Raw genomic sequence first — 23,631 nt, 5'->3', positions numbered from 1 at the left:
GAAACATAAAATAATTCTCCCTTTTTCTTATACTGGGTGGACCACTTATGACGCCGTTATAGCTTTGAAACTAATGACTAAAGGAAAGTCGAAATTTCATACCATGAAAACAGGGAACACTATTAAAACACTGATAAAGACTGCTATAGTGCTGAAAACTGAATGCTTGTGGGATATATTTTTTTTTTTCAACCATTGTTGCTTTGTTTCTGTAACATTACAACAATAGTTTTTGGTAGGTATAATTACAACTTCTCTGAAGTACACATTTTTAAGCATGTTGCAAACTTTACCAGTGTTTACTATATTTCCGGAACGTTTTGAGATATCAAATTGGTGTAAACGGCGTTATGATGTTTACATCTATTGAAAACAATTTATGCGATTCGATGTAGTACTTATCTACGCAGATTTTGGAAACAGTACCTTCAAAAGAATTCAAATTTTCAACCTCTTGTAACTGCTTTTATTTATGTTAAATACGTCGTATCATGATCATAGTATTACACACTTAAGATAATTTGGGTGAGCATTGCCCCGTCCGTCTCCTCTGCGTTATTACAGTCGTAGAGGCCTCCAAAACTTGAATATTCGTGATACTGTAGCGTCTTGAGTTTGTAACACTGATTAATAAATGTGATATTGTTAAGTTACCAATTAACATGTAGATTCGAAATGTGTTATAACCTGACGTAGTACTACTTTCTAGATTATTTCACCAAATGCTGTGGCCAAGTTCCTGAATGTGAACACTTGTTTTCTTTCTGTATTTAACTTAGTATATTTCTTCACGATGTCAATACCATATACTTCCGTTAGTTATGTATTTCACTGCGTTGAACGTTTTTGTCATTCAAAACCTTTAAACATTCCACACTTTGTCCTGTAGGCGATTCGTAGAGACGAAACTTTTTCGCAACAATTTTGACATATTGTAGCATTATCACAATTTTCGCATTTATGTCACGTTTATTTTTTTTTTAATGTAGCACAAGTGTTTTTTAAAAAATTACGGAACTTGCAGTATATTTTTGGTAGTAAGGTGTATATCTAATACAAAACTGAGAGTATACCTTGATTATCTACGTTCTAGCTAATGTATTCAATGAAATATAGAAATTAATGCAAAAATTTAAACACTTCCTCTATCCTCATCCTTGTTAAAGGATAACATGCAGCAAGACATTATCAACTCTTAAGTTTGTACTCCTGTCAGTAACAATCATATTATACTTGGAAGACACTCTCGGCATCAATACTGAAGACTGGTAATTATGTTGAACGTAACGAGCTGACAGCAAAAAGACCTGTGGTTAACTTTTGAACTGTTTAACAATGATACAATGTCAATTTCCTTATCCTCACTGTCGACAACTTCAATAACCTTACTTTTAAATTCACGGTAAGCAACCAACAGATCATGAACATTTTCACCACGAAACAACAGTCAAGAATTTAAACAATAGTTCAGTTTTGTTGATATTTACATCTTTATGAAGTGAAACAGTTTCTGGATCAAATAACTTGCAGAGCTTTTCGTAAACGCAATGTTTTCCCACTTTTTCGTTTTCATTCGCATTTATCGTAAGTAATGCCGAATTTCGTAAAAAATCGCGATAATATAAACGTCATTTCTGGCTCTGAAACGAAAAGTTTGAGGTTTCCTGAAACAAATACGCATTTTTTTTTTTAACGTTCCGCATATTTCGCATTAACGAAAAAGCTTCGTCTTTAGCGATTCAGTATTGTACCACTCCAATGACTGTCATCTGGTTTAGGAGCATTGAATATACTACCTATGTATGTAGTCGTGTCAGTGTGACACGAGAAATTTGTCACATCCTGGTGACAGCGGGTGAAAAGTAAAACAGCCCTGTAGGCTAAAACAATGAAACTTCTTGTTTGATGTCCCATGATTATGCCTTTCATGCTAAAGGAAACTGTCATTAATGAAAGCAAAATAATGAAATTGGCGGAATGATAAAGTGGGAGAATCCGAGAAAAACATGCACACACTATTATTCACTCATTTGCACTAGGATCGAACCAGCGTCCATGCAACAGAGATGAACGCTTTTATCATTGAGCTACTGTGCCTCCTATAAGGTAAAAGAATAAGTGGCAAATGTAAGTGAATGTTGATTCAAGAATAATGGGATGAGACTGTCCACGGACAGCGTTCCATCCTAACCTCTTACTTCTTACATTGAACCAAGGGTTTCTTGCACTCGAGATGAACGCTCTATCACTTTCAGTATGATCGAATTGATGCTTTTTACTGTTGATAGACAATTTAGAATCTTCTTCATATTAATTCTAGAAACTTCAGCTAAATCCATTTTGAAAGGGAACACGAAGTTCTTGTTGAAGTTGGTTTAAACTTTGACCACGCTTAATATTCCCAACATCGCTCCAGGTTTCTGGCAGTTTCTCAAGTTTGAAATGCTACTAAAAGTAATGACATGCACCAACCCTGTCAAAAAGGCTTTCTAGACCTGAGCTCTCTAGCATACCTTTTCATTGCTTACATTTCGTTGACGAGTCGTTCAAGACTACTCTCCTCGATGTGTGAGAGCAGAATGATATATTCTTCATATACTTTACTTAATATGGCCATCTTAGACATCGAAATAATGAAAATTACCCCCTCCCCCCACAGAATTAAGGGTTTCTCTTTCTTCAAGACTTCGATCTTAGATGTGCTTTAGAAGCTGTTTGAAGTTTAACGTCCCTTTTAGGCTACAGATAACGGATGACGAAAATGAATGATTGTAAAATTAAATTTTGTGCTCTCTCGTCGGATCAAACCCGGAACCACGAGCACTCGAGACAAATGCGCTACCCACTCGACTAGCCGGGAGAGCTTTACCGTTCTCATACAATATTTATTTGCCAATATTCTTTAAGAGAAATATACCTTTATATATATATATATATATATATATATATATATATATATATATATATATATATATATATATATATATATATATATATATATATATATATATATATATATATATATATATATATATATACACTTATATTTCGTCGATCTAAAAATGTAACTTGTGAATTTATCCCTATATTTTCCCTTAAATGTTACCATATATGTTTCTTATTTCTTTGGCCATCCTCTTGAGACCTACTCAAATTTTCAGAAGGATGCCTGGATTTTGCTTTGCATGTCTACTTCTATACTAAAAGGAAAAAAACATGCTCTATAGATCAATGGAAAAAAAAATGCGACTTATTTTTTCTTCCTTCCTTTACTTTAGTTATTAACTGTCATTTATTTCAGTTTTTACGTGTTGACTAACTTCGGAAGGACACGTCTTGTACCGAACATCATCACTACCACAATAATGAGTCTGAGAAGAGGCATAATAACTCCACAACCACCAATCAGCAAACGTTTTAAGGCATTGTTTAGAATCCATAAACATCTCAAAAGATTGTAAAAAACATATTCGAACAGCTTTAACTCAGAATGAATAGAAGAACCGACGATGTCCGAAGAGCATAGCATTTGTAGAATTAATACATACACAACGTGAGGGTTAATAAACTTAAAGCCGTTCGTTGCCAATAAATATAATATGGTGTGATGAAAGACGTAAGTATACGACGGTATATATATATATATATATCCCTCTTCATGTACCTAATATCGTATCATATATATAAATATTGATACAAGTTCTGAGGCAGGGTGTATATTCGGTTTTCAAGCTTGAGGTCAACCCGCCTGTGTAAGAAAGTGAAGTGGGCCATTGTGAGTTGAGCTGTCAGATAAAGTGTGGCGATTACGAAAATCGCCCCCGTGATATTCACAACACTTAAAAAGTTTAATATTAGCAAATCTTTCGTGTATCGGACTATAAAGCGATTCACGGACACTGGGACAGTTGACGATCGCCCAAGGCAAGGCTGCCCATGCAGCATGAAGACTCGGAAAGTTAGTGCAAGCAATGGCGCGCCATATTCGAAGAAATTCTGTAAGAAAGTAGTCAGTGTTTTTTCGTGAGCCGAACATTTCCAAAATGTCAACATTTCGTGTGTTAAGAAGTGACTTGTGGTTGAAGGCTTACCGGCGAAGTACAGGTCACTTCCTCAATGCACGTCTGAAAGAGGTGATAAAAGCAAAACGCCTATTGCAGCGTTACGCAAACAATGGACACAGAATTCTTTTCACAGATGACAAGACTGGACCTTCCAAGAAGATTCCGCACGAGACCACAAGGCATGCACTACCCAGGAGTGGCTTAAGAGAAATGTCCCGGACTTTATCGCTCCAGATGATTGGCCTGCTAACAGACCTGACTTCAACCTGTTGGACTACAAGTTGTGGTCAGTGCTTAAGGGCATAATCTGTAAGAGGCATGCCAATATTGACAGTCTGAAACGTTCCCTGGTGAAGGCAATGACGGATTTCCCAATAGAGAGAGTGCGTAATGCTATAGATGAATGGCCGCAGAGACTTAAAGACTGTGAAGGCCAAAGGCGGCCACTCTGAAAAGTAATTAGTGATATGTGTTCGTTAGACTTGTAAGTAACCTATACAATAGGGATTTAATTTATCTTTAACACTTTCATAATAATTCACTTTCAATGTTGTGTCAATATTTATGGTACGACTAGGTACAGCAGAAATAATGGCTTCATGGCTTTTGTTGCAGAAATAACAGTTGAAAAATTGAGATCCACAACCATCCAAACAAGATCAACGTGCTGTCAATACAGATCTTCACTGTTAAAAGATGTTAGGCAGCTGAAGTGTTTCGTCGGGGGTGACGCATGCGTATTAAAAACAGTGGTTGACTGGTCGAGAATATTTCGAGGTGGTGGTTAAAAAATAAAATAAAAAAAATAATTCTCATCCTGGTCAACCAATGTTGCTACCACTGAGGATAACTGTCAGAAGCTATTTATGTGAATGAACGCCTAAGCATTCGACCAATACGAGTTATGGTCTGCCAGATGCCAAAGCCCACCGTCTGTCAATGGTTCGAAACATCAACCTTTCACATTTTAACACGGACGGAATTCGTTCATTGATCACACAATGGGACAAATGTCTGAACGCTTATGGTGAGTTCTGAAGTACATATATTGTGACACACACACATCATAGATACCCTTACATTGTGTATGAAGGATAATACTATTCAAATGTCTGCAAACCGCTTTCAGCTGATAAGTATGAGCCTTGCGTATATGACTTTCAAGCATAGCTTTAAATAAGATCTTAAGTTTCTCGAAAATCACATGCATAGCATGATTCATTCGAATATTTTCGAATTAGTTATGTAAGATATCGCTTGTCTGGTCACTAACAACTGTTAATAAATATCAATTTGAGTTTCTTTCCTTCTATTTTTAATTACGTCAACATTTTAACAATGCTTCTAGCTCCTAAGCAATACGTTTTCCAACGCACAGTTGATTTGATTTGGTATACACAATCACCTGAACTTTTTGGTAAGTCATTTATCAACACCCTGTGTATATAATTTATTAAAAGCGAAAACTGTGATTGGTGACTTCCTTGCTCTCTGTGCATGCTTATATCTTGGTCGTCTCCAAGTTTGGAATGGCAAGGCAGGGCAAAGTTTTGGTGCCAATTCAACACAACGACGAAACCAACACTAGTACTGAGATAAAAACCCAATCGATGAACCAATTAGAGCATTTCCGAATGACATTCCAAGGTAATGACAAAGCCTATGCCATACCAAACTAAATTTGAGAGCCATTTTCTTTTCAGTTAAAAAAAGAAAATATAAACAAGCACAATGAGCAAAGTTCTGACACCAAAACAGAGCTCTAGCTTTCCTTTTGGACAACTTGGAAACGTACCAAGAAATAAGAACACAATAATTGGCAAGGAAAGACACTTTATTTTCCTTATCTTATTTGTTTGTTTGTTTTTTAATGTTTTTCTTTATCCAAGAAGTAATTCTCAGTCTCACCACATTCACACAATAGTTAAACATCTCCTCACATACAAATGCAAATTAACACATACTGTGACAACATGTCACACAGCAATTACGATCTCACGTGATTGTAAAGATCACATGACACAATAGCTCAATATACAATCAGTCAAGCACGCATAAATTATAATACATTACTGGAAGAAAAAAAAAACGCAAAATGTACATTAAGATTAGCAATCTCCACACGACAATAGCGTGGTCTACGTAACTTTTTTTTACAATACAAACCCTGTTGACCTTAATATAAGAAAATTCACGTAGATGCAAAGCTATAAATGTACAACAGTTAAAAAAAGAGAAAAGTACACTTTATAAACAAAGATGTGAAATGAATGATTGAAAAGTAAAGATAAGAAGAATAAATTCAGTCAACAGGGCGCTTTTGTTTTTGTTTTTGTTTAAAAATGAGCTAGAAGAGCAAATGTTGAAGCAACGTTCAGGATACGGGGCTATTACCTCCCATATTGCTATCAGATCTTCTTCGACCTTTCAATAGGGCGTTGCCTGCAGTTACTTTGGAGCCAACAGGCAACTTCTTCACATTGTCCACAGAACCACAGTCATTGGTCATTGTGACCACATCCACTTCAACACTTTCAGATTCACACTTCGGCTTTTCTTTCACTTCAATCATAGAGGCTCGCCTTGTCCGAATGACTAAATTGGGATTCGAATATGGCTGGAGAACATTTACTTGAGGGGGATTGGCAGAAGGAACGCTGTTAATAACGTTATTGGTACTGGGGTTTGAGGATGGTTGGGGATTCTCCTGATGATTTGGAACAATACTGTTATTTTTGGATTTTGTTTTCTCAGATTTCGCCCTGTTACTCTGTTGTGTTGGCATATTCGAACTAGGCAAAGAAAGGTTTTTCGCTTTAGTGATTTGATTTTTTACCGTGGGAAGTTCTTTACGAAATGGAGAGACTGGTTTCACTCCAGGAAGAATGGGACTTTGGTCTAAGGTCCAAAGATTTATACTTACAGCACCACGAGATCTCGTACGAGGACTATTGTCTCCTATATGATTGACAGGAACTGGCGAAGACGTGAACAGTGGAGATCTTGAGGAACGCACTGGCCTTCCTGTGGAAGAGCACGTATCTTCGCCCTTGTACTCACTTGTATCGTCGCCCGAGACACTCTCCTCCTCTTCACGCTTTCCCTCCGTCGACCTTGATCGAAGACTACTAGAATCACTCTCCCCCTCCCCTTTGATCGATTCACAACGTGAATTGACTTTTCGCCTTCTATCAGACTTACCAGCACTTCTACTATTTCTACCCGAACCCTGTTGACGAGATTTACTACATTTTTTATTGACCTGGTTGTGAGCATCCTGTTCAGAGAAAGTGAGCATCTCATCATCTGTCATGGCCGCTCGCCGCTCTTCCTCCTCGCGCATGGCCTGCAGACGACCCAACTCCCACTCCTTTTTCTGCTGCTCGATTTCAGCTTCTGCCGCAGCTAGTTGTTCCGCTGCCCATGCAGCCTCCGTGTCCTCCACAAACTTCATGGCGTATCTTTCAATTGGGGACAACTGCAAATACAAAACAAAAACATTCAGTTGGAAAATGTTGAATTAACGCAATTATGAATATATTTTACGAAAATTATTCTCCTTTCTTCTTATTATTATTATTACTGATACTAAAGTGGCACCGTAACTTTCACATCAGAGGTTTGTAAAATTGTGCACTTGAAGCATACCGCCACGTAAAAGATTTCGAAAGAAACAATAATAATAATAATAATAACACTAACATCCATTGAAAACTGCGTTACCTGGCAGACACAAGATGCCGAAAGTATAAGAAGATTAACTTACAGCGACTTACTTCAAAATCTATCAAACCTTACGAAAGCAGTTGAAAGTTTTATCTAATTATTCAAACCCCAGATCTATAGATATTTGTGTAAAAGATTTTTAAAAGGAAATAAGTGTTTTCTGACGCAGCTTTGAAAACATGTAAGATATAACAGATATTTTCTACTAGTTAACTATTACGTATCTCTTTAGTTTTCTATTAGTGAAAACACATAATCAGTTTTTCTATCCATATAATCATGAAAACACTTTTTCCATGTTAAGCAAGCTCTTTTTTTTTTCTTTCTTTCTTTCTTAAAGGAGCTTCATAATCAGAATTCTATACTTAAGCTAGTTAGTTGAATAGTTTCACATTTTCTATTGAAGTTACTACTTTTCTCTCTCTCTCGTCCGAGATTAAATATACTATTATTCATTACAGTTTTCAAACAAATTAAATCAAATGATTCATCCAAGATAAAGGGAAAAGCAGATCAGTCTCCTTTGTGCTTCTTGCAATGGAGGTAGCATTACTCATTAGCAGTTCACAGAAGACCGTAAATGCCCTTTCAACAGTGTTATTACTGATATGTTGATTTAGTTTGTTATTCCATAATAATGAAACTATGTGATAAGGTATCTATAAGGTAACTATCCTAATTGTTGTGTGAGGCCTCTTGTATGCAATTGAAAGTTGCAGGTATCAACAGACCTATCGAAAACTTGCCCGTCAAAATGTGTGCGACCCCGTCTATGCTCCACGGGGCCCAACTGTGATTTTTCAAATGAGAGCCCCATTTTTTATTCCAAATTCGGTATCTATGGAAGAAACTAAATCAAAATATGTACTGCTCAAAGCTGTAGGATGTGAGTACCAGGCCCTACAGTACCGGAAAAACTATTAACGTGAGCAGTGCGAAAAGTTCCGGATCGGCTAAATACCTCATTAGAATGAGTTTTTCTGAAAACGTGAAAGATACAGAAGTTGCAGGATATCAACATACCTAGCGGAAGCCCGTGCCTGTCAAAATGTGTGCCCCACGGGGCCCAACTGTGTTTTTTTTTTAAATCAGGACCCTCCCATTTTTATTCTAAATTCAATATCTACGGAACCAACTAAATCAGAATATGTACTGCTCAAAGCTAGTTCCAGGCTCTACAGGGCTGGGAACTGTATCACGCACGATGAGAGGTAACGGCAGAATAAATACAAAAGTTGTAGAAAATCAAGAAAAGTATCGGATGGGAGGGCCAATCAAAATGAATAGTGCTCTGCGTGGCTCCATCGGGTCCCAATTTGATTTTGCAATTGGTATCCTACAGTTTTCACTGCAAATTGTTCTACACGAAAATATGTAAACACATCGTTGTGCTCAGCTCTGCTGGGTTTTGGACGATAGGTCCCAAAGTGCTCAAAAGTGTGTTAATGATGAAAAGTTCAAGGATTCTGAATTTGTTAAATGGAATCCCGCGAGAGTACTGGTAAGTAAATTCGTAGGTCATGAAAGTAGATACTGCATGGTTGATACAGGACACCACTCTTAAAAATCTAAAACTTGCTTGTAAAATACAAAGCAACCATAGCTTTCTGGACATTTCCAGTAACTTGGCTAATAAAATACAACCACAATTAGTTTTCAGGAATACTGAGAGAAAGGGAATATATGACAATTTATCACAACAGATATCTGGTAGTCTTAACTTCAACCCCCTAGATTTATGCTCTGTGGTCCAAATAGAAGGCCAAAGTCGCACTATGCGACACACTAACATTGCATCCTGGAAAGGAAAGTGGCATTTTCTCTTGATAATTTGCTTGCGAGTTGCCACAGCGGTTGCAGGGCTATATCACTGTATCAACGTAGAGAGTTTGAAGTATAATGAGCTTAATTATGAACACTATACGTTCTATTAGTTTCTGTTGCTTGAGACCAATATGATAGAGCGTCAGCTTTTTAGAAAGAATTATATCCTAACAATAGCCAATGCTGAAAGTCCTGATTTGAAATATCCAATGATACTACTGATCCCTACCTGTTCAATTAGGTTCTTAATTTCGATCTCCGCTTTGCTTACTTCTTCACCATGCTCTGTGTCTTCCAAAGGAATACTTTCATCGAATTCAGCCAGATCTGCAGCTGCTTCGGCTTTCGCTGTTCTTGCTGCTTGGACATCAGTTTCATCCTCCGCTGCAGCCAATGCAGACTCCAATGCTCCCAGAGCAGCTTTATCTTCAGGAACTAGTGGCTACAGGAAAAACAACAAAAATGTTTAATTATATTTTTTAACATATCTCTTTTTTTTTGTGTTTGGTTGGAAACTACGTTCAATATGAAAGTAATGTCATCGATATTCACGGCTTTGCCAGCTTTATTTAAAAATCGAAATGTACAAAACCACTACGTCAAAGTATGACCAGTCATTAATAACAAATGAATTATTTTCCATCAATATTTCCTAATATTCTAATTTAATTTAGTGTTAAATATTTTAAGTTTCTTACGTACGGCAATTTTTCCTTACGTAATTAATGTGCAACTTCTACGTTTGTTTAGAGGAACAGTTTCGATTTCCTCAACACTAATTGTGTAGAAGTTAACAATTGATCTATGAGACTAATGGAACCATACCTCTCAAATAAGAAGAGCATGATGCGCTAGTCTCAAATTTCTATACTGAGTGACACATGTTTCATCAAAACACTCAATTTTAAATAATACTGAATGTTATTCATATTAATAATTTCAGTTGTAACTAAATTATTTTAATTCTCGCAGGTGCACGAATTTCTTCACTAAAATTACAGTAAATTTTATTTTCAGTTAGTAGGTACTATTTGAACTCATGCATCAACTGATACGATTCACAGCAGCAATTTAAAAGTGTCCAAAGGCATACATGTTAACTACATTAACGCTACTTGAAACTAGTCAAATAAAAGGTTTAGAAGGGTATGGTGTTCGCAAAATAATCCACCTTTCCCTTGATCTAAAAGGTCTCACTGCCATACTTTTCATAAGATTTATCAGCTCGCGCGAATGCAAATGACCTGCTCCGATCTCTTAAGAGGTCTCGACTTAACATATTATGATCTATAGTTCTTGCAAAGCTAAGCACTTTCTTATTTTTTAATTTCCTATTTATGGATTTTTTTCGACCCTAATACTTTTCTACAAAGTTCTGATTCGAAATCTCTCGATATCTGCTCTTCGCGCCTCATCTACCGACGTTCATATCCATACAATATCATAGACACTTAATTTCTTCCACGTTAGCCTACGTTCAAACGTTTTGTACTGTACACTATTAGTTTCCTACAATTATCTGCTTTTTGTTTTTCTTTGTTACCAATGCGCTTTTTCTTTTCTTTCTTTTTTAATATTAGCAGCATTTCTCGGATCGCACAAGTGGTCCTCACAGATTGAACACTACTGCGTAACCAGAAAAAAAAAAAAAATCATACTGCTTATGATGTGTGTACATGAATAAACAAAGATATAGTGGTGTTAAAGTAATTCACGTTAAGGAATATCATGGTTGCTTGGTTTGAATTTAGGGCTCGGTTTAGCATCACGGCTATACGAAACGTAAACCTACAGCTTAGCGTGGGATCCGAACCACTGAAGTTTCTACCGGGAATTGAACGGGTCTACCGGGCTGTGTAATTCGTATCTAAATAAAAAGAATGAAGCCATTATATTAATGAAACAATATTTGTGGTTTTGTGGAAATGACAAAGAAACACTCGTTTGTCACACTGTAACCAAAGAAAAAAAAAAAAAAAAAACTTATTTACTCAAGTATATCTGAAAAGACTCGGCTTCAAAATTACGCATAACCCAGATGTAACTTGGTTTATTAGTATCTCTTAGATTTATTTAAACAAAATATTAAATAAATAAACTGAAACCTATTTCGGAGTGGAAATAATATTAACAACAAAATTAAGAATACTTTTACGTCACGAGGTCCTAAATATTAAAATTACAAGACGAAAACGTAAACATCAAGTCAGAATAGCTTACTTCAGGGATTCGAACCTGCAACCTGATTAAAAAGCACGAACAAAATTATTCACTTAAGCATGCTTGTTATCAGCTGTTTTCTTTTAAGAAAATTACTTGACTTGATTACTGAAATGAATCCCTTCTTTTTAAATTAATAATTAATTGCATGCAGTTGTGACTGCAAGTGATACCTTCTGACTAATAATGCTGCAAAGGATAGTTCCGGATTCGAATATGAACGATCGAAAGTGCTAATTCTAATTAATAGACTTAGGATTATTCTACCACCACCACAACAACAAAATTCTGCTTCCTTACCTCTTCTTTGGCTTCTTTAACTTTCACTTCTTGTTCTTTATTCCTATCCAACACTTCAGCCATTCTCCTAGACGCGTCGTTCTCTTCAAGGTCAATATCAAACAAGTCTTGAATTGTTGACTGAAAAGGACAAAAAAAGAAGTAATTACCTTTTGTTCAAACACTGATTGGTTGTAATCCGTATCGAAAATTCAATGTTAATCTCGGTATAAAGATATGATAAACAAAGGTAGAGAAATGCTATCAATTACTCGAAAGGTTCAATTTGACATTGTTAATGCGACTGACTGCACCATTCAAACTAACTTATTTGCTTAATCTACAGAACTCACTTCTACAAGTATCGACCTCTTGTGACCTTTCATTATTATTTTAATGTTTACTTTAATAGAATACATACATGAGAAAAGGCACGCACTTGGTCTTATTCAAGAAAATTACTTTAACGCTGCTGCTACTAAATATAACGAAACTTAAGAACATACATAACACTTGTTAGGGCAATAAAATTAGAAACTAAGATCATTGTCGAGCATAATATCTGCAGAAATTGACTACGACTAATCGTAGTCTTGCAACGTAGCAATCTCTAATTTCCTGTTAGACATTTTACCTAATTGAAGAATGACGACTATATTCAAAAATATTAACATGATACTTTACATTGTGGATGGTGCCGTATTCTGCAACAATTAATTTTTGTTAGTTTGAAACACACTCCTCCGTCATTATTGAAATATGTAGGTAAAAAAATAGCTTCCATAATTTTGCTTATATACGAATTTGTTCCTATGTATTTACCAGCATACAAGAAATAAATGTCGCGTTGTTGTTAGACATTTTTTACTTTCGTTTACATTGAAACTTAAATGACTAAATCAATTATTGGCTATACATTTTCCACGGTATCATTCAAAAATAAATATTAATACTTACACTCTTGAAGTACGCCGTTGTGAAGTTTCCTCCTTCAATAGCCAGGTCTCCTAACATTCTCTTTTGGTTGGCCTTTTTCAAGATATTCTCTTCTACAGTCTTTTCACTTACCAGTCTGTAATTAGAACGAATAATGCATTAAATATTCTAAATTTCGAGCAAAAATATTAATGTGTACATTTTTTTTCAATGTCTATAAGTTTTCTTTCACCCATAAGCACATTATCTGAGTTTTCTATTTATATCTGGTACACGGTTGATAGTTGTAATCCTTTACCGTCATTTGTTTTTATCCAAACCTTCGGATTGTCTGCAAATTGCCTGTAAACTAGCGACATCTCTTGGCTGCGTTACTAGTGCAATTATTAGCCAGAGTATGACTGACAGAATGATGCGTCTTGCTTTTATAATAAGAAACAGGATTATATACTAAATGAAGGGAACAACCACATCCTCTACGTATGAGAATTTAAATTTAGCGAGTGAGAAATTAGACCAGAACTGAACTTGGATCTCCTGCTTACAGTACCAGAGCGTAATTACTACGCTAACCAGTCAAATACTTTCTTTCTTGATGTCTTAGCCATTCAGAACTGACCGTATCACAAGCTGGAAAGGACAAAAAATACTTTCTCTACTGGGTTTGGACAATGCAGATGTTTGTATTTCTGAACACTTATGATAGCTGAATGAAAGATTATATGGTAAATCAACATGTCTCATCCTTTGAATTTCATTAATTCGCTCCTATAGAAGATATGGTGTAACTTCTGTTTCCTTAATTAACCATATAATATGATTCAACCGTTGTTGAGTTCAATAATATATACACACGTTTAGTCGTCCAACCACAAGGGTTCTGTGAACTTTCTTATGGCATTAGTGTCTGGCGCGTACGACCTAGGTTTGATTCCCGGTGGGAGCTCCTCATGTAATTCGGATCCCACGTTAATCTGTCGGTCCACGCCTCATATAGCCTCAATGTTGAAATGGACGTTAAACCTCAAATCAATCAACAAATGTTGTGGTATAGTGCCTGCGCTCTGAAGGATGGAGCACCGACCTCAACAATGAAAGTGTCTGAGTAGTCAGGAAGTGGGACTGGAGTGCAGTCAAATTACCAAACCGTAACGAAGAAATTAGTAACAAGCTAAAATATTGGTACCGTTGGGAATGATGTTTTACACAACATACTAAAAGTCCTCTGAAATACCAGTTGAACTTCGTCGTATATATTGGACAATGCCAGCTGGAAATGGCAGATGAATTACACACACACACAAAATAGGAGGCGCGTTCGGAAAATAACCTCTGATTGGTCACTGTGCGTGAAGTAGTGAGAGCAGCGCTACAATCTTTGCACAGACATGCGTGGTAGATTAGTTTGCATCCAGCCGTGATATAGTGAAGGTCGTCTTATCACTAGTTCCCCTTTTGTAGCGTCTCAAAATGTGTACTGTAATAGAAAAACTCACCAAGTGCGAGATCCCAGCTGTTATACGTTTTCTTACGGCAAAACAATATTCGGCAGCAACCATTCACCGGAAACTTTGTGCTATGTATAGACCAGGTGTAATAAGTGAAGGAGTTGTTCGTGAATGGGTTCGTTTATTTACAAGTGGATAAACAAACTTTCATGACGAAAAGAGGAGTGGCAGGCTATCAGTGGTCACTGATGAACTCGTTCAGAAAATTGATGGAAAAGTTCGTGAAACTCGACGTTTCACAACCTCGAAGTTTTCCGATGAATTTCTACAAATTTCCAGAACTATGTTATATGATGTAGTGACACAGGCTGGCTAAAGGCACAAGCGGGAGATTTCTATGCTGATGAAATTTCTAAGCTAGTGAAGAGATATAAGTGCTTGAATGTTTATGGAAACTATGTTGAAAAACAGAACAAAGAACTAGTTTTCACATTATATAAGTATTCTCATTTACTTTGGTGTTTCCTTTTTAACCAATCGGGGTTATTTTCCGAACGACCCTCGTAGCAAGATCTTCACTCTGGTTGTACATTATAGTGTCGTTTTATAGAATATATACAAGCTACTTCACGCACCTTACTCTGGCTCACTATTAAATAATACGTCCTACAATACAACAAACTACCGACTTCAAGTTTAAGCAACAATGTTATGAATAAATAAATAAATAAAAAGGTGAGTTGTGTGCTAGTTTTTCATTCCTAATATTTCGCTCACTTTTGATTCTGTAAACGGAGAAATAAATTTCTTACAGTTAAGTCTTGATCTACCCTACATATTTATTTTTATTCTGCGTGAAAGCAACAACGAATGCTCGTTTCTAGTCCTAAAATTGTAAGATTTAATTTGTAACACCACTGTAAAATAATAATAATAAATACATTATTCTAGTCTGTCTTGGGACATGTGTTTTATTTTGATATCTGCTATTTCAATGTTATCAACTAATAACATTTCTTGATGGTAAAGCTTGTTAGACATGAACACGAATTTAAATTTTCCGAGGCACAGTTTAGTTTATTTACATTCATCTTCGTGTCTAACAGGCTTTACCTATAGAGAAATACTGGTAGTTGGCACACTGAAACAGCAGAAATCAAAATAGAGGCACACGTTGCCAGACAGTATTTTCTTTTTCGAGTGATGTTAAAAATTATATCATGTTCGATAAAATTTAGGATAAAAAAAAGAGCATTCGTTCTTTGCTGGATACAGAATGAAAAGTAACATAAAATTACCCTGAACTGCGTAGTCTTTTTTATTTCTGACACTGATCATACCTGTAAATATGCACGTCTCTTGTTTGACCAATACGATGGCACCTATCCTGAGCTTGTGCATCCATTGTTGGATTCCAGTCACTATCGTAAAATATCACAGTATCAGCACCAGTCAAATTCACTCCGATCCCACCAGACCTCGTGGACAGAATGAAGCAGAAGATTCGCTTATCCGCATTGAATCTTTCCATTAGCACCTACAAGAAAGGACGAGAAATACAATTTCAACAATATGAACACAAGTAGTACGCAAGCTAACTAAAAGGATGAAAAAACACGAAATAAAAAACTTTCCAGTGTTCAATACCTCCTGCCTCTTAAATCTGGTTATGAATATGACTTTCTGCTATAATACGTCTTTTCATGTAGATTTTCCATTAAGAGTGATTTATTGACGGAAAACCCTCTTTCGATCGTTGCATTTCCATGCGCGACTAACTTCATCGAAATTTTGTGCATTTTTGATCACAGTAATCTTTCCTCGGCGAGCTGGAAAATTACTGACAAAGCAGTGGAAGTGAGGTAGTAGGTTATACATATTTTAGTCCAGCAATTCATCGCACCATCAATAAATAATGCATCAGTTTTAAGTTAAAGATGTTTCTGTCATTTTTTAAGTCTTCTCCATTTATCAAAACAAAAACATTCGAAGAAATTTCAAATATTCCCCTGACCTCCTCTTTAATTTCCCGACTTTTCAGTTTGTAGGAACCCTGAATATATGCACATAGTTAATCTGCCTTCTACTGTTATAGGGATGAAGTATATTCTGGTATTACGGCACACACACATATCAAGATTAACGTACATTAAAAATCAATCATAAAAATACAAAACCTACAATAATAGGTTTGATCTCATTCATTAGTTAGTGTAATTTTACTGCAGAACAAGCATGTAAATGTTAGCAAGCTTCTAACCATGTAAACAAGGAACAGTGTACATGAGCTGGTGCTTCCTATTTTCTATTCCACCATTGCAAAGATAAACTGCAATAAAGTGCAGCTATTGATTTATGGTGGATTATTAAAATGTACGAAGACAAACCATGAGATGAAATCACGTTAGTTTCGTTTCACATTGTCGAACAAAGGCATAGTTCCAAACCATGTCAATTCAATACTAAACCAGGAAGTACAGACTTATAACATATGGACGTATTAGACAAATAGGCCAAGAGATGGGGAGTGTACTTGTGACGCTGAATTCGTATCAAAAAGAGTTTCTCGCTATATCTTATAATGATTATTATAAGAATCACTATTCGAACCTGACGTTGTCCCAATTTTTACTATTTCTAGTTTCAGTAGAATAAGAAGGGAGTTTAAATATATTCTTGGGATCCTAAATACATATCGAGACCCATTTGCCGCCTTCTATTACCGGGTTTTTGTTCTATGGAAATCAATATTGAAGCAGGATAAGGTGAAAATTTTCCAGTATTTCCGTTAAAGTACAGGCATGAAATGAAATTTTTGAGTTTAACGTTCCACAATTATGTCTGTTACACTAAGGAATACGATGATTAGAGTAAGTGAATGATAAGGGAAGAACTGGTGGAATGAGGAAGTGAGAGGAAACGGGAGTTACCTCCCCGAGAAAACCCACGGACCCGACTACAAACTTACTTGGCCGGGATCGAACCAGGGACCCCCCGCACTGGAGGTAAGCGCTCTACCACTGAGCCACCATGCCCCAATAGGAAAATGAAGACAAGAGATTACACCTATCCTTGTGGTACTGAATGCGTATCAAAAAACCTTTGTTCGGTATCTATTACAGTATTTTTCACTATGGTGATCAGTGTTGATGCCGGAAATGATATGTAAACGGCCATTTCGGTTAAATAAATGGGCGAAATCAACACTAAAGTTACTGCTGTTAGAACTGAATCCATATTAAAAAGCCATTTTTCTGTATCCCTTACCGTTTTGCGCTACGGAGTTTAGTGTTTGTGCACCACAAAGCCAACCTGGCGGGAGCAAGGATCAAACTAAGGACCTCATGTGCCAGAGGTGAGAGCTCTCCTACTAAGCCATTGTCCCCACTCTTCCAGGCTAAATTTGGAATTGAGGAAGGAGATGGACTATGATTTTTAATAGAATACATCGATGCCGAAAACAACTCTTAGTTCTCTCTTATCGCTTTCGCTTTGGCACCTTGTCAACAGACGGACGAACGGAGAACCGTTCTATAAGACTCCATACTTTTAAAACCATAGTATGAAAGCCTAAAACCATTTTTCGCTGTTATTATTCTTCTATAGGGATCAATATTGAAGTTGGAAAGCGTATATTTCTGCCACTTCTCCTTACAACGGATGGATTAAGAGTCAAGAGTGAATGTATATTTGGGAAGATAAATCCACACCGAACGTTTTTCGCTCAATTTTACAATTCTTGCTACACGACGATTACAATGAAGCCGGAAATGGCATATTTGGATTATTTCCGGTCCGTCTGCAAGGGATAACGACGGAAATCAGGGTGTCTTCAACAATTCATCTTTCACAAAAGACTATCAAAAAACGGTGCTCTCAGGTGGGTTAGCTCAAAGACTCAATATGTTTATCATATGCAGTGCCCTTTCAATTACACTTTTATTCTTAACATATTTTGAAAGGAATTATTTGAAATAATAACACAAAGCCCTCATTCCACGCAGATGAGTTGTTTTGTTCGCTTATAGAGGACTACCGTCAAAAAAACGCGTTAAAGAGTATGTGTTAAAGAGTATCTGTTAAAGAGTATGCCCCCTTCATTTAATTCTGATTATTCTATTCATAATATGAAATCACTTAAGGACTTGATGTTAACATTGGATTGTAAGTTCCAATCTGCAATATAAATTTTGCTGAGAGACCCAATTTAAGAATATCTTCCTGGAAAGCTTTCAATACATCAGATACACTTAAATGGCTCTAAAAAATATTGATGTCAATAAGTTGAAATTTCCTGAACTGAAGTATTCCAGTACTGAACGAGAATATTCATTTGCCCCACTTGATTCATCTAATTCAAACTTTCATCAACAGATAGAAGTATTCATATGTATGTAGTTTCCTAACTAGAGAACCTTGAATAAAGAAAGAAAGAAAAAAAAGTCCTCAGATATCATGTATGGAAATTTGACCTTTTGCATGTGCTTTCAGATTAAGGCTCCCCACTTTTCTAAAATTCTAGAACTTAAAAGACACGGAGGAAATGTAAGCTTTTCTTACCTGTCTCTGATCCACCCGAGTCGTACCATCTAGCCTAAGATAGATATGACCATGATAATTAAGGAATGCTTCTAAAACATCCAACATCCTTGTCATTTGAGTGAATATCAACACTCGGTGATGTCCAGATTTCAGTCTTCTTAGCAACTGATCAAGAACTTGTAGTTTACCTTAAAATAAAATAAAAATAATACATTATGAAAATGGAATGGTCTCTCCCCTTATCATCGTGATTACTATTTCGAAACAAAATTATAAGCATAGGTGTTGTTATAATGTAATTAATAACTTGCACAACAATGGTTTCTTTACTACAACAGGAGATTAAAGAGTTTTTCCACACAACAGAATATTAACCATAGTACCGTATTTACGCGATTCTCAGATGCACTTTGTGTCGATTTTTTCCCCCTCCAAAATCAAAGTGCGTCTTAGATTTAGTTATCGGCCATTCCATTCTTACGGACGGGACATTTTAGCTCACGATTGTAACAAAAAAACAAAACTCTAAAAAATATACAGGATTGTTTATATATCTTAAGATTGGTAGCTGGGCTCTTTTTATCTAACCTTATTTTTTAATAACAGAAATCGATTTTACCGTCTTTATGATGATCAGTAACTAAAATTACGGACGGGACATTTTTTGGACACATGTTGTTGTAGACGTCAACTTGAGCGTCATTTTCTGCGAATTGCAAAATTTTAGCAAGCTTATTTTTTTTTCTGTTGGGTTTAAACTATTTACCTACACGTTGCCTCACGTTTCATCTGAGAAAATTTATATTTCACTCAATAAAAAAAGAGTTAGTAATCTTACGGACGGGACAAAAAAATAATTGCTAAAAAGGACTTCTTGGAACACTCTTTACTGTCTGAACTTAGTTATTACCCACAAAAGAACTAAAACTAGACATAATGTTTACAGATTCGAGAAACAGAAAGGAATTATGCACTTGAACTCTTTTAAAAATTAACACAACTACATGTAACAAGTACATAGCATATTACTCTTTTAAATTTGCAATATTACTAGGAAACTACAAATATTCCGTCTGGCCTACGATATTAAGACAAGGAGATTGAATGAGACTTGTAACTTCACAGATTTTTTCATTTGGATGTAAACAGTTGAATTCACATTTTAAAATATTTAGCAAACTCGGAACCACGTACAAAAACTCAATAACATCATTCTTCTCAACATCACCTTAAGTGGCAACAACTGTTTGTGAGTGTGTTTAATTTCTCCGAACACTAACCAATTTGGCTACTTTTAATGTGACTTTGCTTAACTTATTGGGGGTTATCACGTTATTATCCGGAATCCGAGTACATATCACTGAATTTCACTCGCGCTCCTTTCGGACGGTCTTCAATCTCTTCACTTGGATCTAAATCTGAAGATTCTAGCTCAGCGTGCTTCCACACTTCGTAACAACTTGTCTCAGGTTGAACAGCTCTTCCGGTTTCAATCTGACGCTCATCAACAGGGCGAAAATAATGTCGAGACTGAACTTGCGGCATAGAACAAACGCGGGTCCACCTTTTCTCAAGAATATCCCTGTGTTCACTCACAATTTCTTCACCAACGAAGAATAACTGAATTTCGTCGGGCTTACAAAGCTCAGTGCAGCATTTGAAAAATTCCCTTGCTGTAGAAACCTCCATCTGTCGAGACTTAACCCTTTCCCATGAGAAGTTGCAAAAAAGTTCCACTCACCAGTCACCCCAAAGTCATTTTTTATCATACACATGTTTGCCAGGGTAAAATTATTTTTGAACTCCTCAGCACAGCCATCTGAGAAAACATTCATATGCTCAATTTTGTGTTTTGCCTTTAAGTCAGTAATTAAAGTTTTCAAGAAGACCCACACACAGGACTTGACTTGGCTAGTATTGTTACTAATAATCGCATAGCACTGCTTTGAATTCTTCATCCAGCCACACTAGGAAAAATAGTGACTTGAGTTTGGTTCCAGTGTGCATTCTGTATTTCGTCTTGTGCCACACAGGAATAATTTTCTGCAAAATTTACTTGCAGAACAACTTCACCACACTTAAAGTTCTCTTTTTTTCATTTGAAAGTAAGATTCTTGGGTCATCTTAACAAAACAGTAAGTCTTAAATTTTAACAAGCTTTCTCGTATCACATTTACCTCATCTGGAACAGTCCCATGGACAGTACAACGAGTTGGGTGTCCGTTCACATCAACCCACTGCTTCCAAAAAATTTCTTCACTTAAATCACAATCACTACCAACGAAAGCTGAAAGATCTGTTGTACAAAGCTGGCAGTTTCCAGTCATGCAATTTTCGTTGGCCACATCACAGCAAAGGCCTTTAAGATCTTTGGCGGTTTTAGGAAAACCATGTATTGCCCTGACCAGTTCACTCACAATGAAATTGAAGTTCGTGTGAAGCTTACAGACACAAACATTATGTGGCATTTTAGAACTAAGCATAATGTGTGTTGGCCTCAATTCGTAGAACTTACTTTTCTTTACTTTAATTTCAGGATACTCTGTACGAAACAAAGCAAATGTTTCTTTTACTGTCATTAAAAGGTGTCTCTTTTTTTTAAAAAAAAAAAAAAAAAAAAATCCACCATCAGTTTTAACGCTTTTGAAATCGCGCTTTCCAGGAGTTTGCCTACTTATGTCGTCACGGCTGTAGAAATCTTGAACCTTTTGTACAGTTTCATTGCTGAGGATTGTAGCCTCCCTTTCAGTGATAAGAGATAGTAACTGTATTGAGTACTTCTTACGGACGGGACACATTTTCTTAATTCGTTTATTTGTTAAATATGAATCACTGGTTGATCACACTTTGAAATTAAATTGAAATTACATTTCTTCCTTTACATATGTGTTTTCAGAACGTTATTATTATTCTACAGAACATAAAAAGAACTTCACCTTTTTTCTTACGGACGGGACATCCGAAACACTTTTAAGTGCTGAGCTATTTCTAGGAGAATCAGAAGTGATAATCCACTGCCGAACACTGCATCATACACACAACAGACAATGACTTTTTCCCTCCAAGCGTTGCTTTCTCAAAATCAGTAACATGGATAAATAAGTGTTGTCAACAAACGCCTGAAATATTTCCCGGCAATGCACAGGCAGTTCAGTAAATTCAAAATGCCAAAATTGGACAAAACAAATTTTAATTGCGTGTATTTTATGTCATTCAATGATACACATTCTTCGCTAACTTAAGGCATATTTTCAGTTAAATACAAACAACATGAAAATTTCACTACAAGGTTTACTTTTGCATGGAATGGCCGTTATGCAAATGTAGGCCAGACTAGACAGGAGTTTTGCCAAAAATTGCTAATCTGGTTAGTCACGATTCTGTAAAGAATGTGTATTTTGTGTATACGAATAGATTGCAGCAATAAAATCGTGCATTTTACGTGAAATTAAAACACTTTAAAATTAGCCCGCAAACCAGTGGCAAATGAAAGATGAATCATTCTTGTGAATCTACGACAGCGCAGATTGTTCCTTCTTCTCCCACATACCAGGTTGGTGTCTTCCTCCGTTTAAAGAACACAAACAAGTGAGTCACATATCTTGAAGCACAGAGTTTAAAAATGCTGCAAATCAGAAAGTTGGAGGCACAAACGGGTTTGGAAGGTACGTTAAGTCATTGTTTAGTAATGACAACCTACTTCCCCGAAGATTCGCAGGTGCAGTTTTAAAGTTGATGTCTTCTGGCATTGTGACCCGTTCGTTCGTAATATGGCTACCATTTGTTCCTGTGTTATCTCATACAGAGTTGTTGAAAGATTTCCAGAGTGATACCAGTAGTTTACGGGCTGCATGATGAGTGACAAGCGAGTTCATTATCGCCAAGGGTTAGATTCGCGTAAATACAGTATTTTAAAATTACTTAGAATTCTTGTTTATTATTATTATTATTATTATTATTTTTTTTTTTTCAATGCTATTTATTTAGTTTCTCTTTCAGAAGAATTAAATTAGTATCATCAACTTATACTCACCACAGTCATACTGTATTAGCCTGGGATCAGGAAACTGCGTCATCGTAGAACTAGACACCGGATGTAGAATAGCTGTCCGAGAAGAAAGCTCCTGCTGAAGTAGGATTTCAAACCTCTTCTCATTCCAATGTTTTGAAGGAGGTGGATGTGATACATGGAACTGAGGCCGGGGTGCTGAAACTGCTGGCACACACAACACAAACCTGCGGAAATAATAATTAAAAAATTAAAAAACCTTAATACTACAGCAGAAGACAGCAATTATTACACAAACATCAATAGTGAATTTCAATTTTCCACAACCATACTGTATCATCCGCTAAATTAAGTCTTTATCAGAGAACGAATATGAATTTTTTCCCATATTTAATGAACGCCTTTATTCTAAACTTTTAAGAATGAAGAAATTATAAAAACATATTATAACTTTTACTATGGATAGTTTCCACTACAACTGCGTTATTCGTATGCTCCTTCTGTGTTCTTACATTCCTAATTGCCCTACAATACCAATTATCGAAAAATCTATTTTTAGATTATTACTATTTTAACTTCCCAC

The 23,631-nt window shown here is 36.1% G+C and overlaps 1 protein-coding gene across 9 annotated transcripts in view; it reads right to left on the bottom strand.

Annotated features, from left to right (window-relative positions):
• Window positions 1-5,387: 5,387 nt before the first annotated feature.
• Window positions 5,388-23,631, bottom strand: part of LOC145676825 (chromatin remodeling protein domino-like) — a 106,609-nt gene continuing 88,365 nt past the window's right edge. For 8 of the 9 annotated variants that reach the window (XM_081747608.1, XM_081747606.1, XM_081747605.1 and 5 more), the window contains 7 exons: window positions 23,073-23,275; window positions 19,058-19,227; window positions 15,838-16,034; window positions 13,071-13,185; window positions 12,135-12,254; window positions 9,844-10,056; window positions 5,388-7,542 (listed from right to left, as the gene is read on the bottom strand). In XM_081747608.1, the coding sequence (XP_081603734.1) occupies window positions 6,439-7,542; window positions 9,844-10,056; window positions 12,135-12,254; window positions 13,071-13,185; window positions 15,838-16,034; window positions 19,058-19,227; window positions 23,073-23,275 (2,122 nt within the window). In that variant the 3' untranslated portion in view covers window positions 5,388-6,438. The remainder of the gene's footprint in view (window positions 7,543-9,843; window positions 10,057-12,134; window positions 12,255-13,070; window positions 13,186-15,837; window positions 16,035-19,057; window positions 19,228-23,072; window positions 23,276-23,631) is intronic. The other variant, XM_081747613.1, reaches the window with a different exon arrangement.

The sequence above is a fragment of the Thermobia domestica genome, unplaced genomic scaffold, assembly GCF_964235325.1.
Source record: "Thermobia domestica unplaced genomic scaffold, izTheDome1.hap1.1 HAP1_SCAFFOLD_399, whole genome shotgun sequence".
NCBI lineage: Eukaryota > Metazoa > Arthropoda > Insecta > Zygentoma > Lepismatidae > Thermobia > Thermobia domestica.
This window is presented reverse-complemented; position numbering and strand designations above follow the sequence as displayed.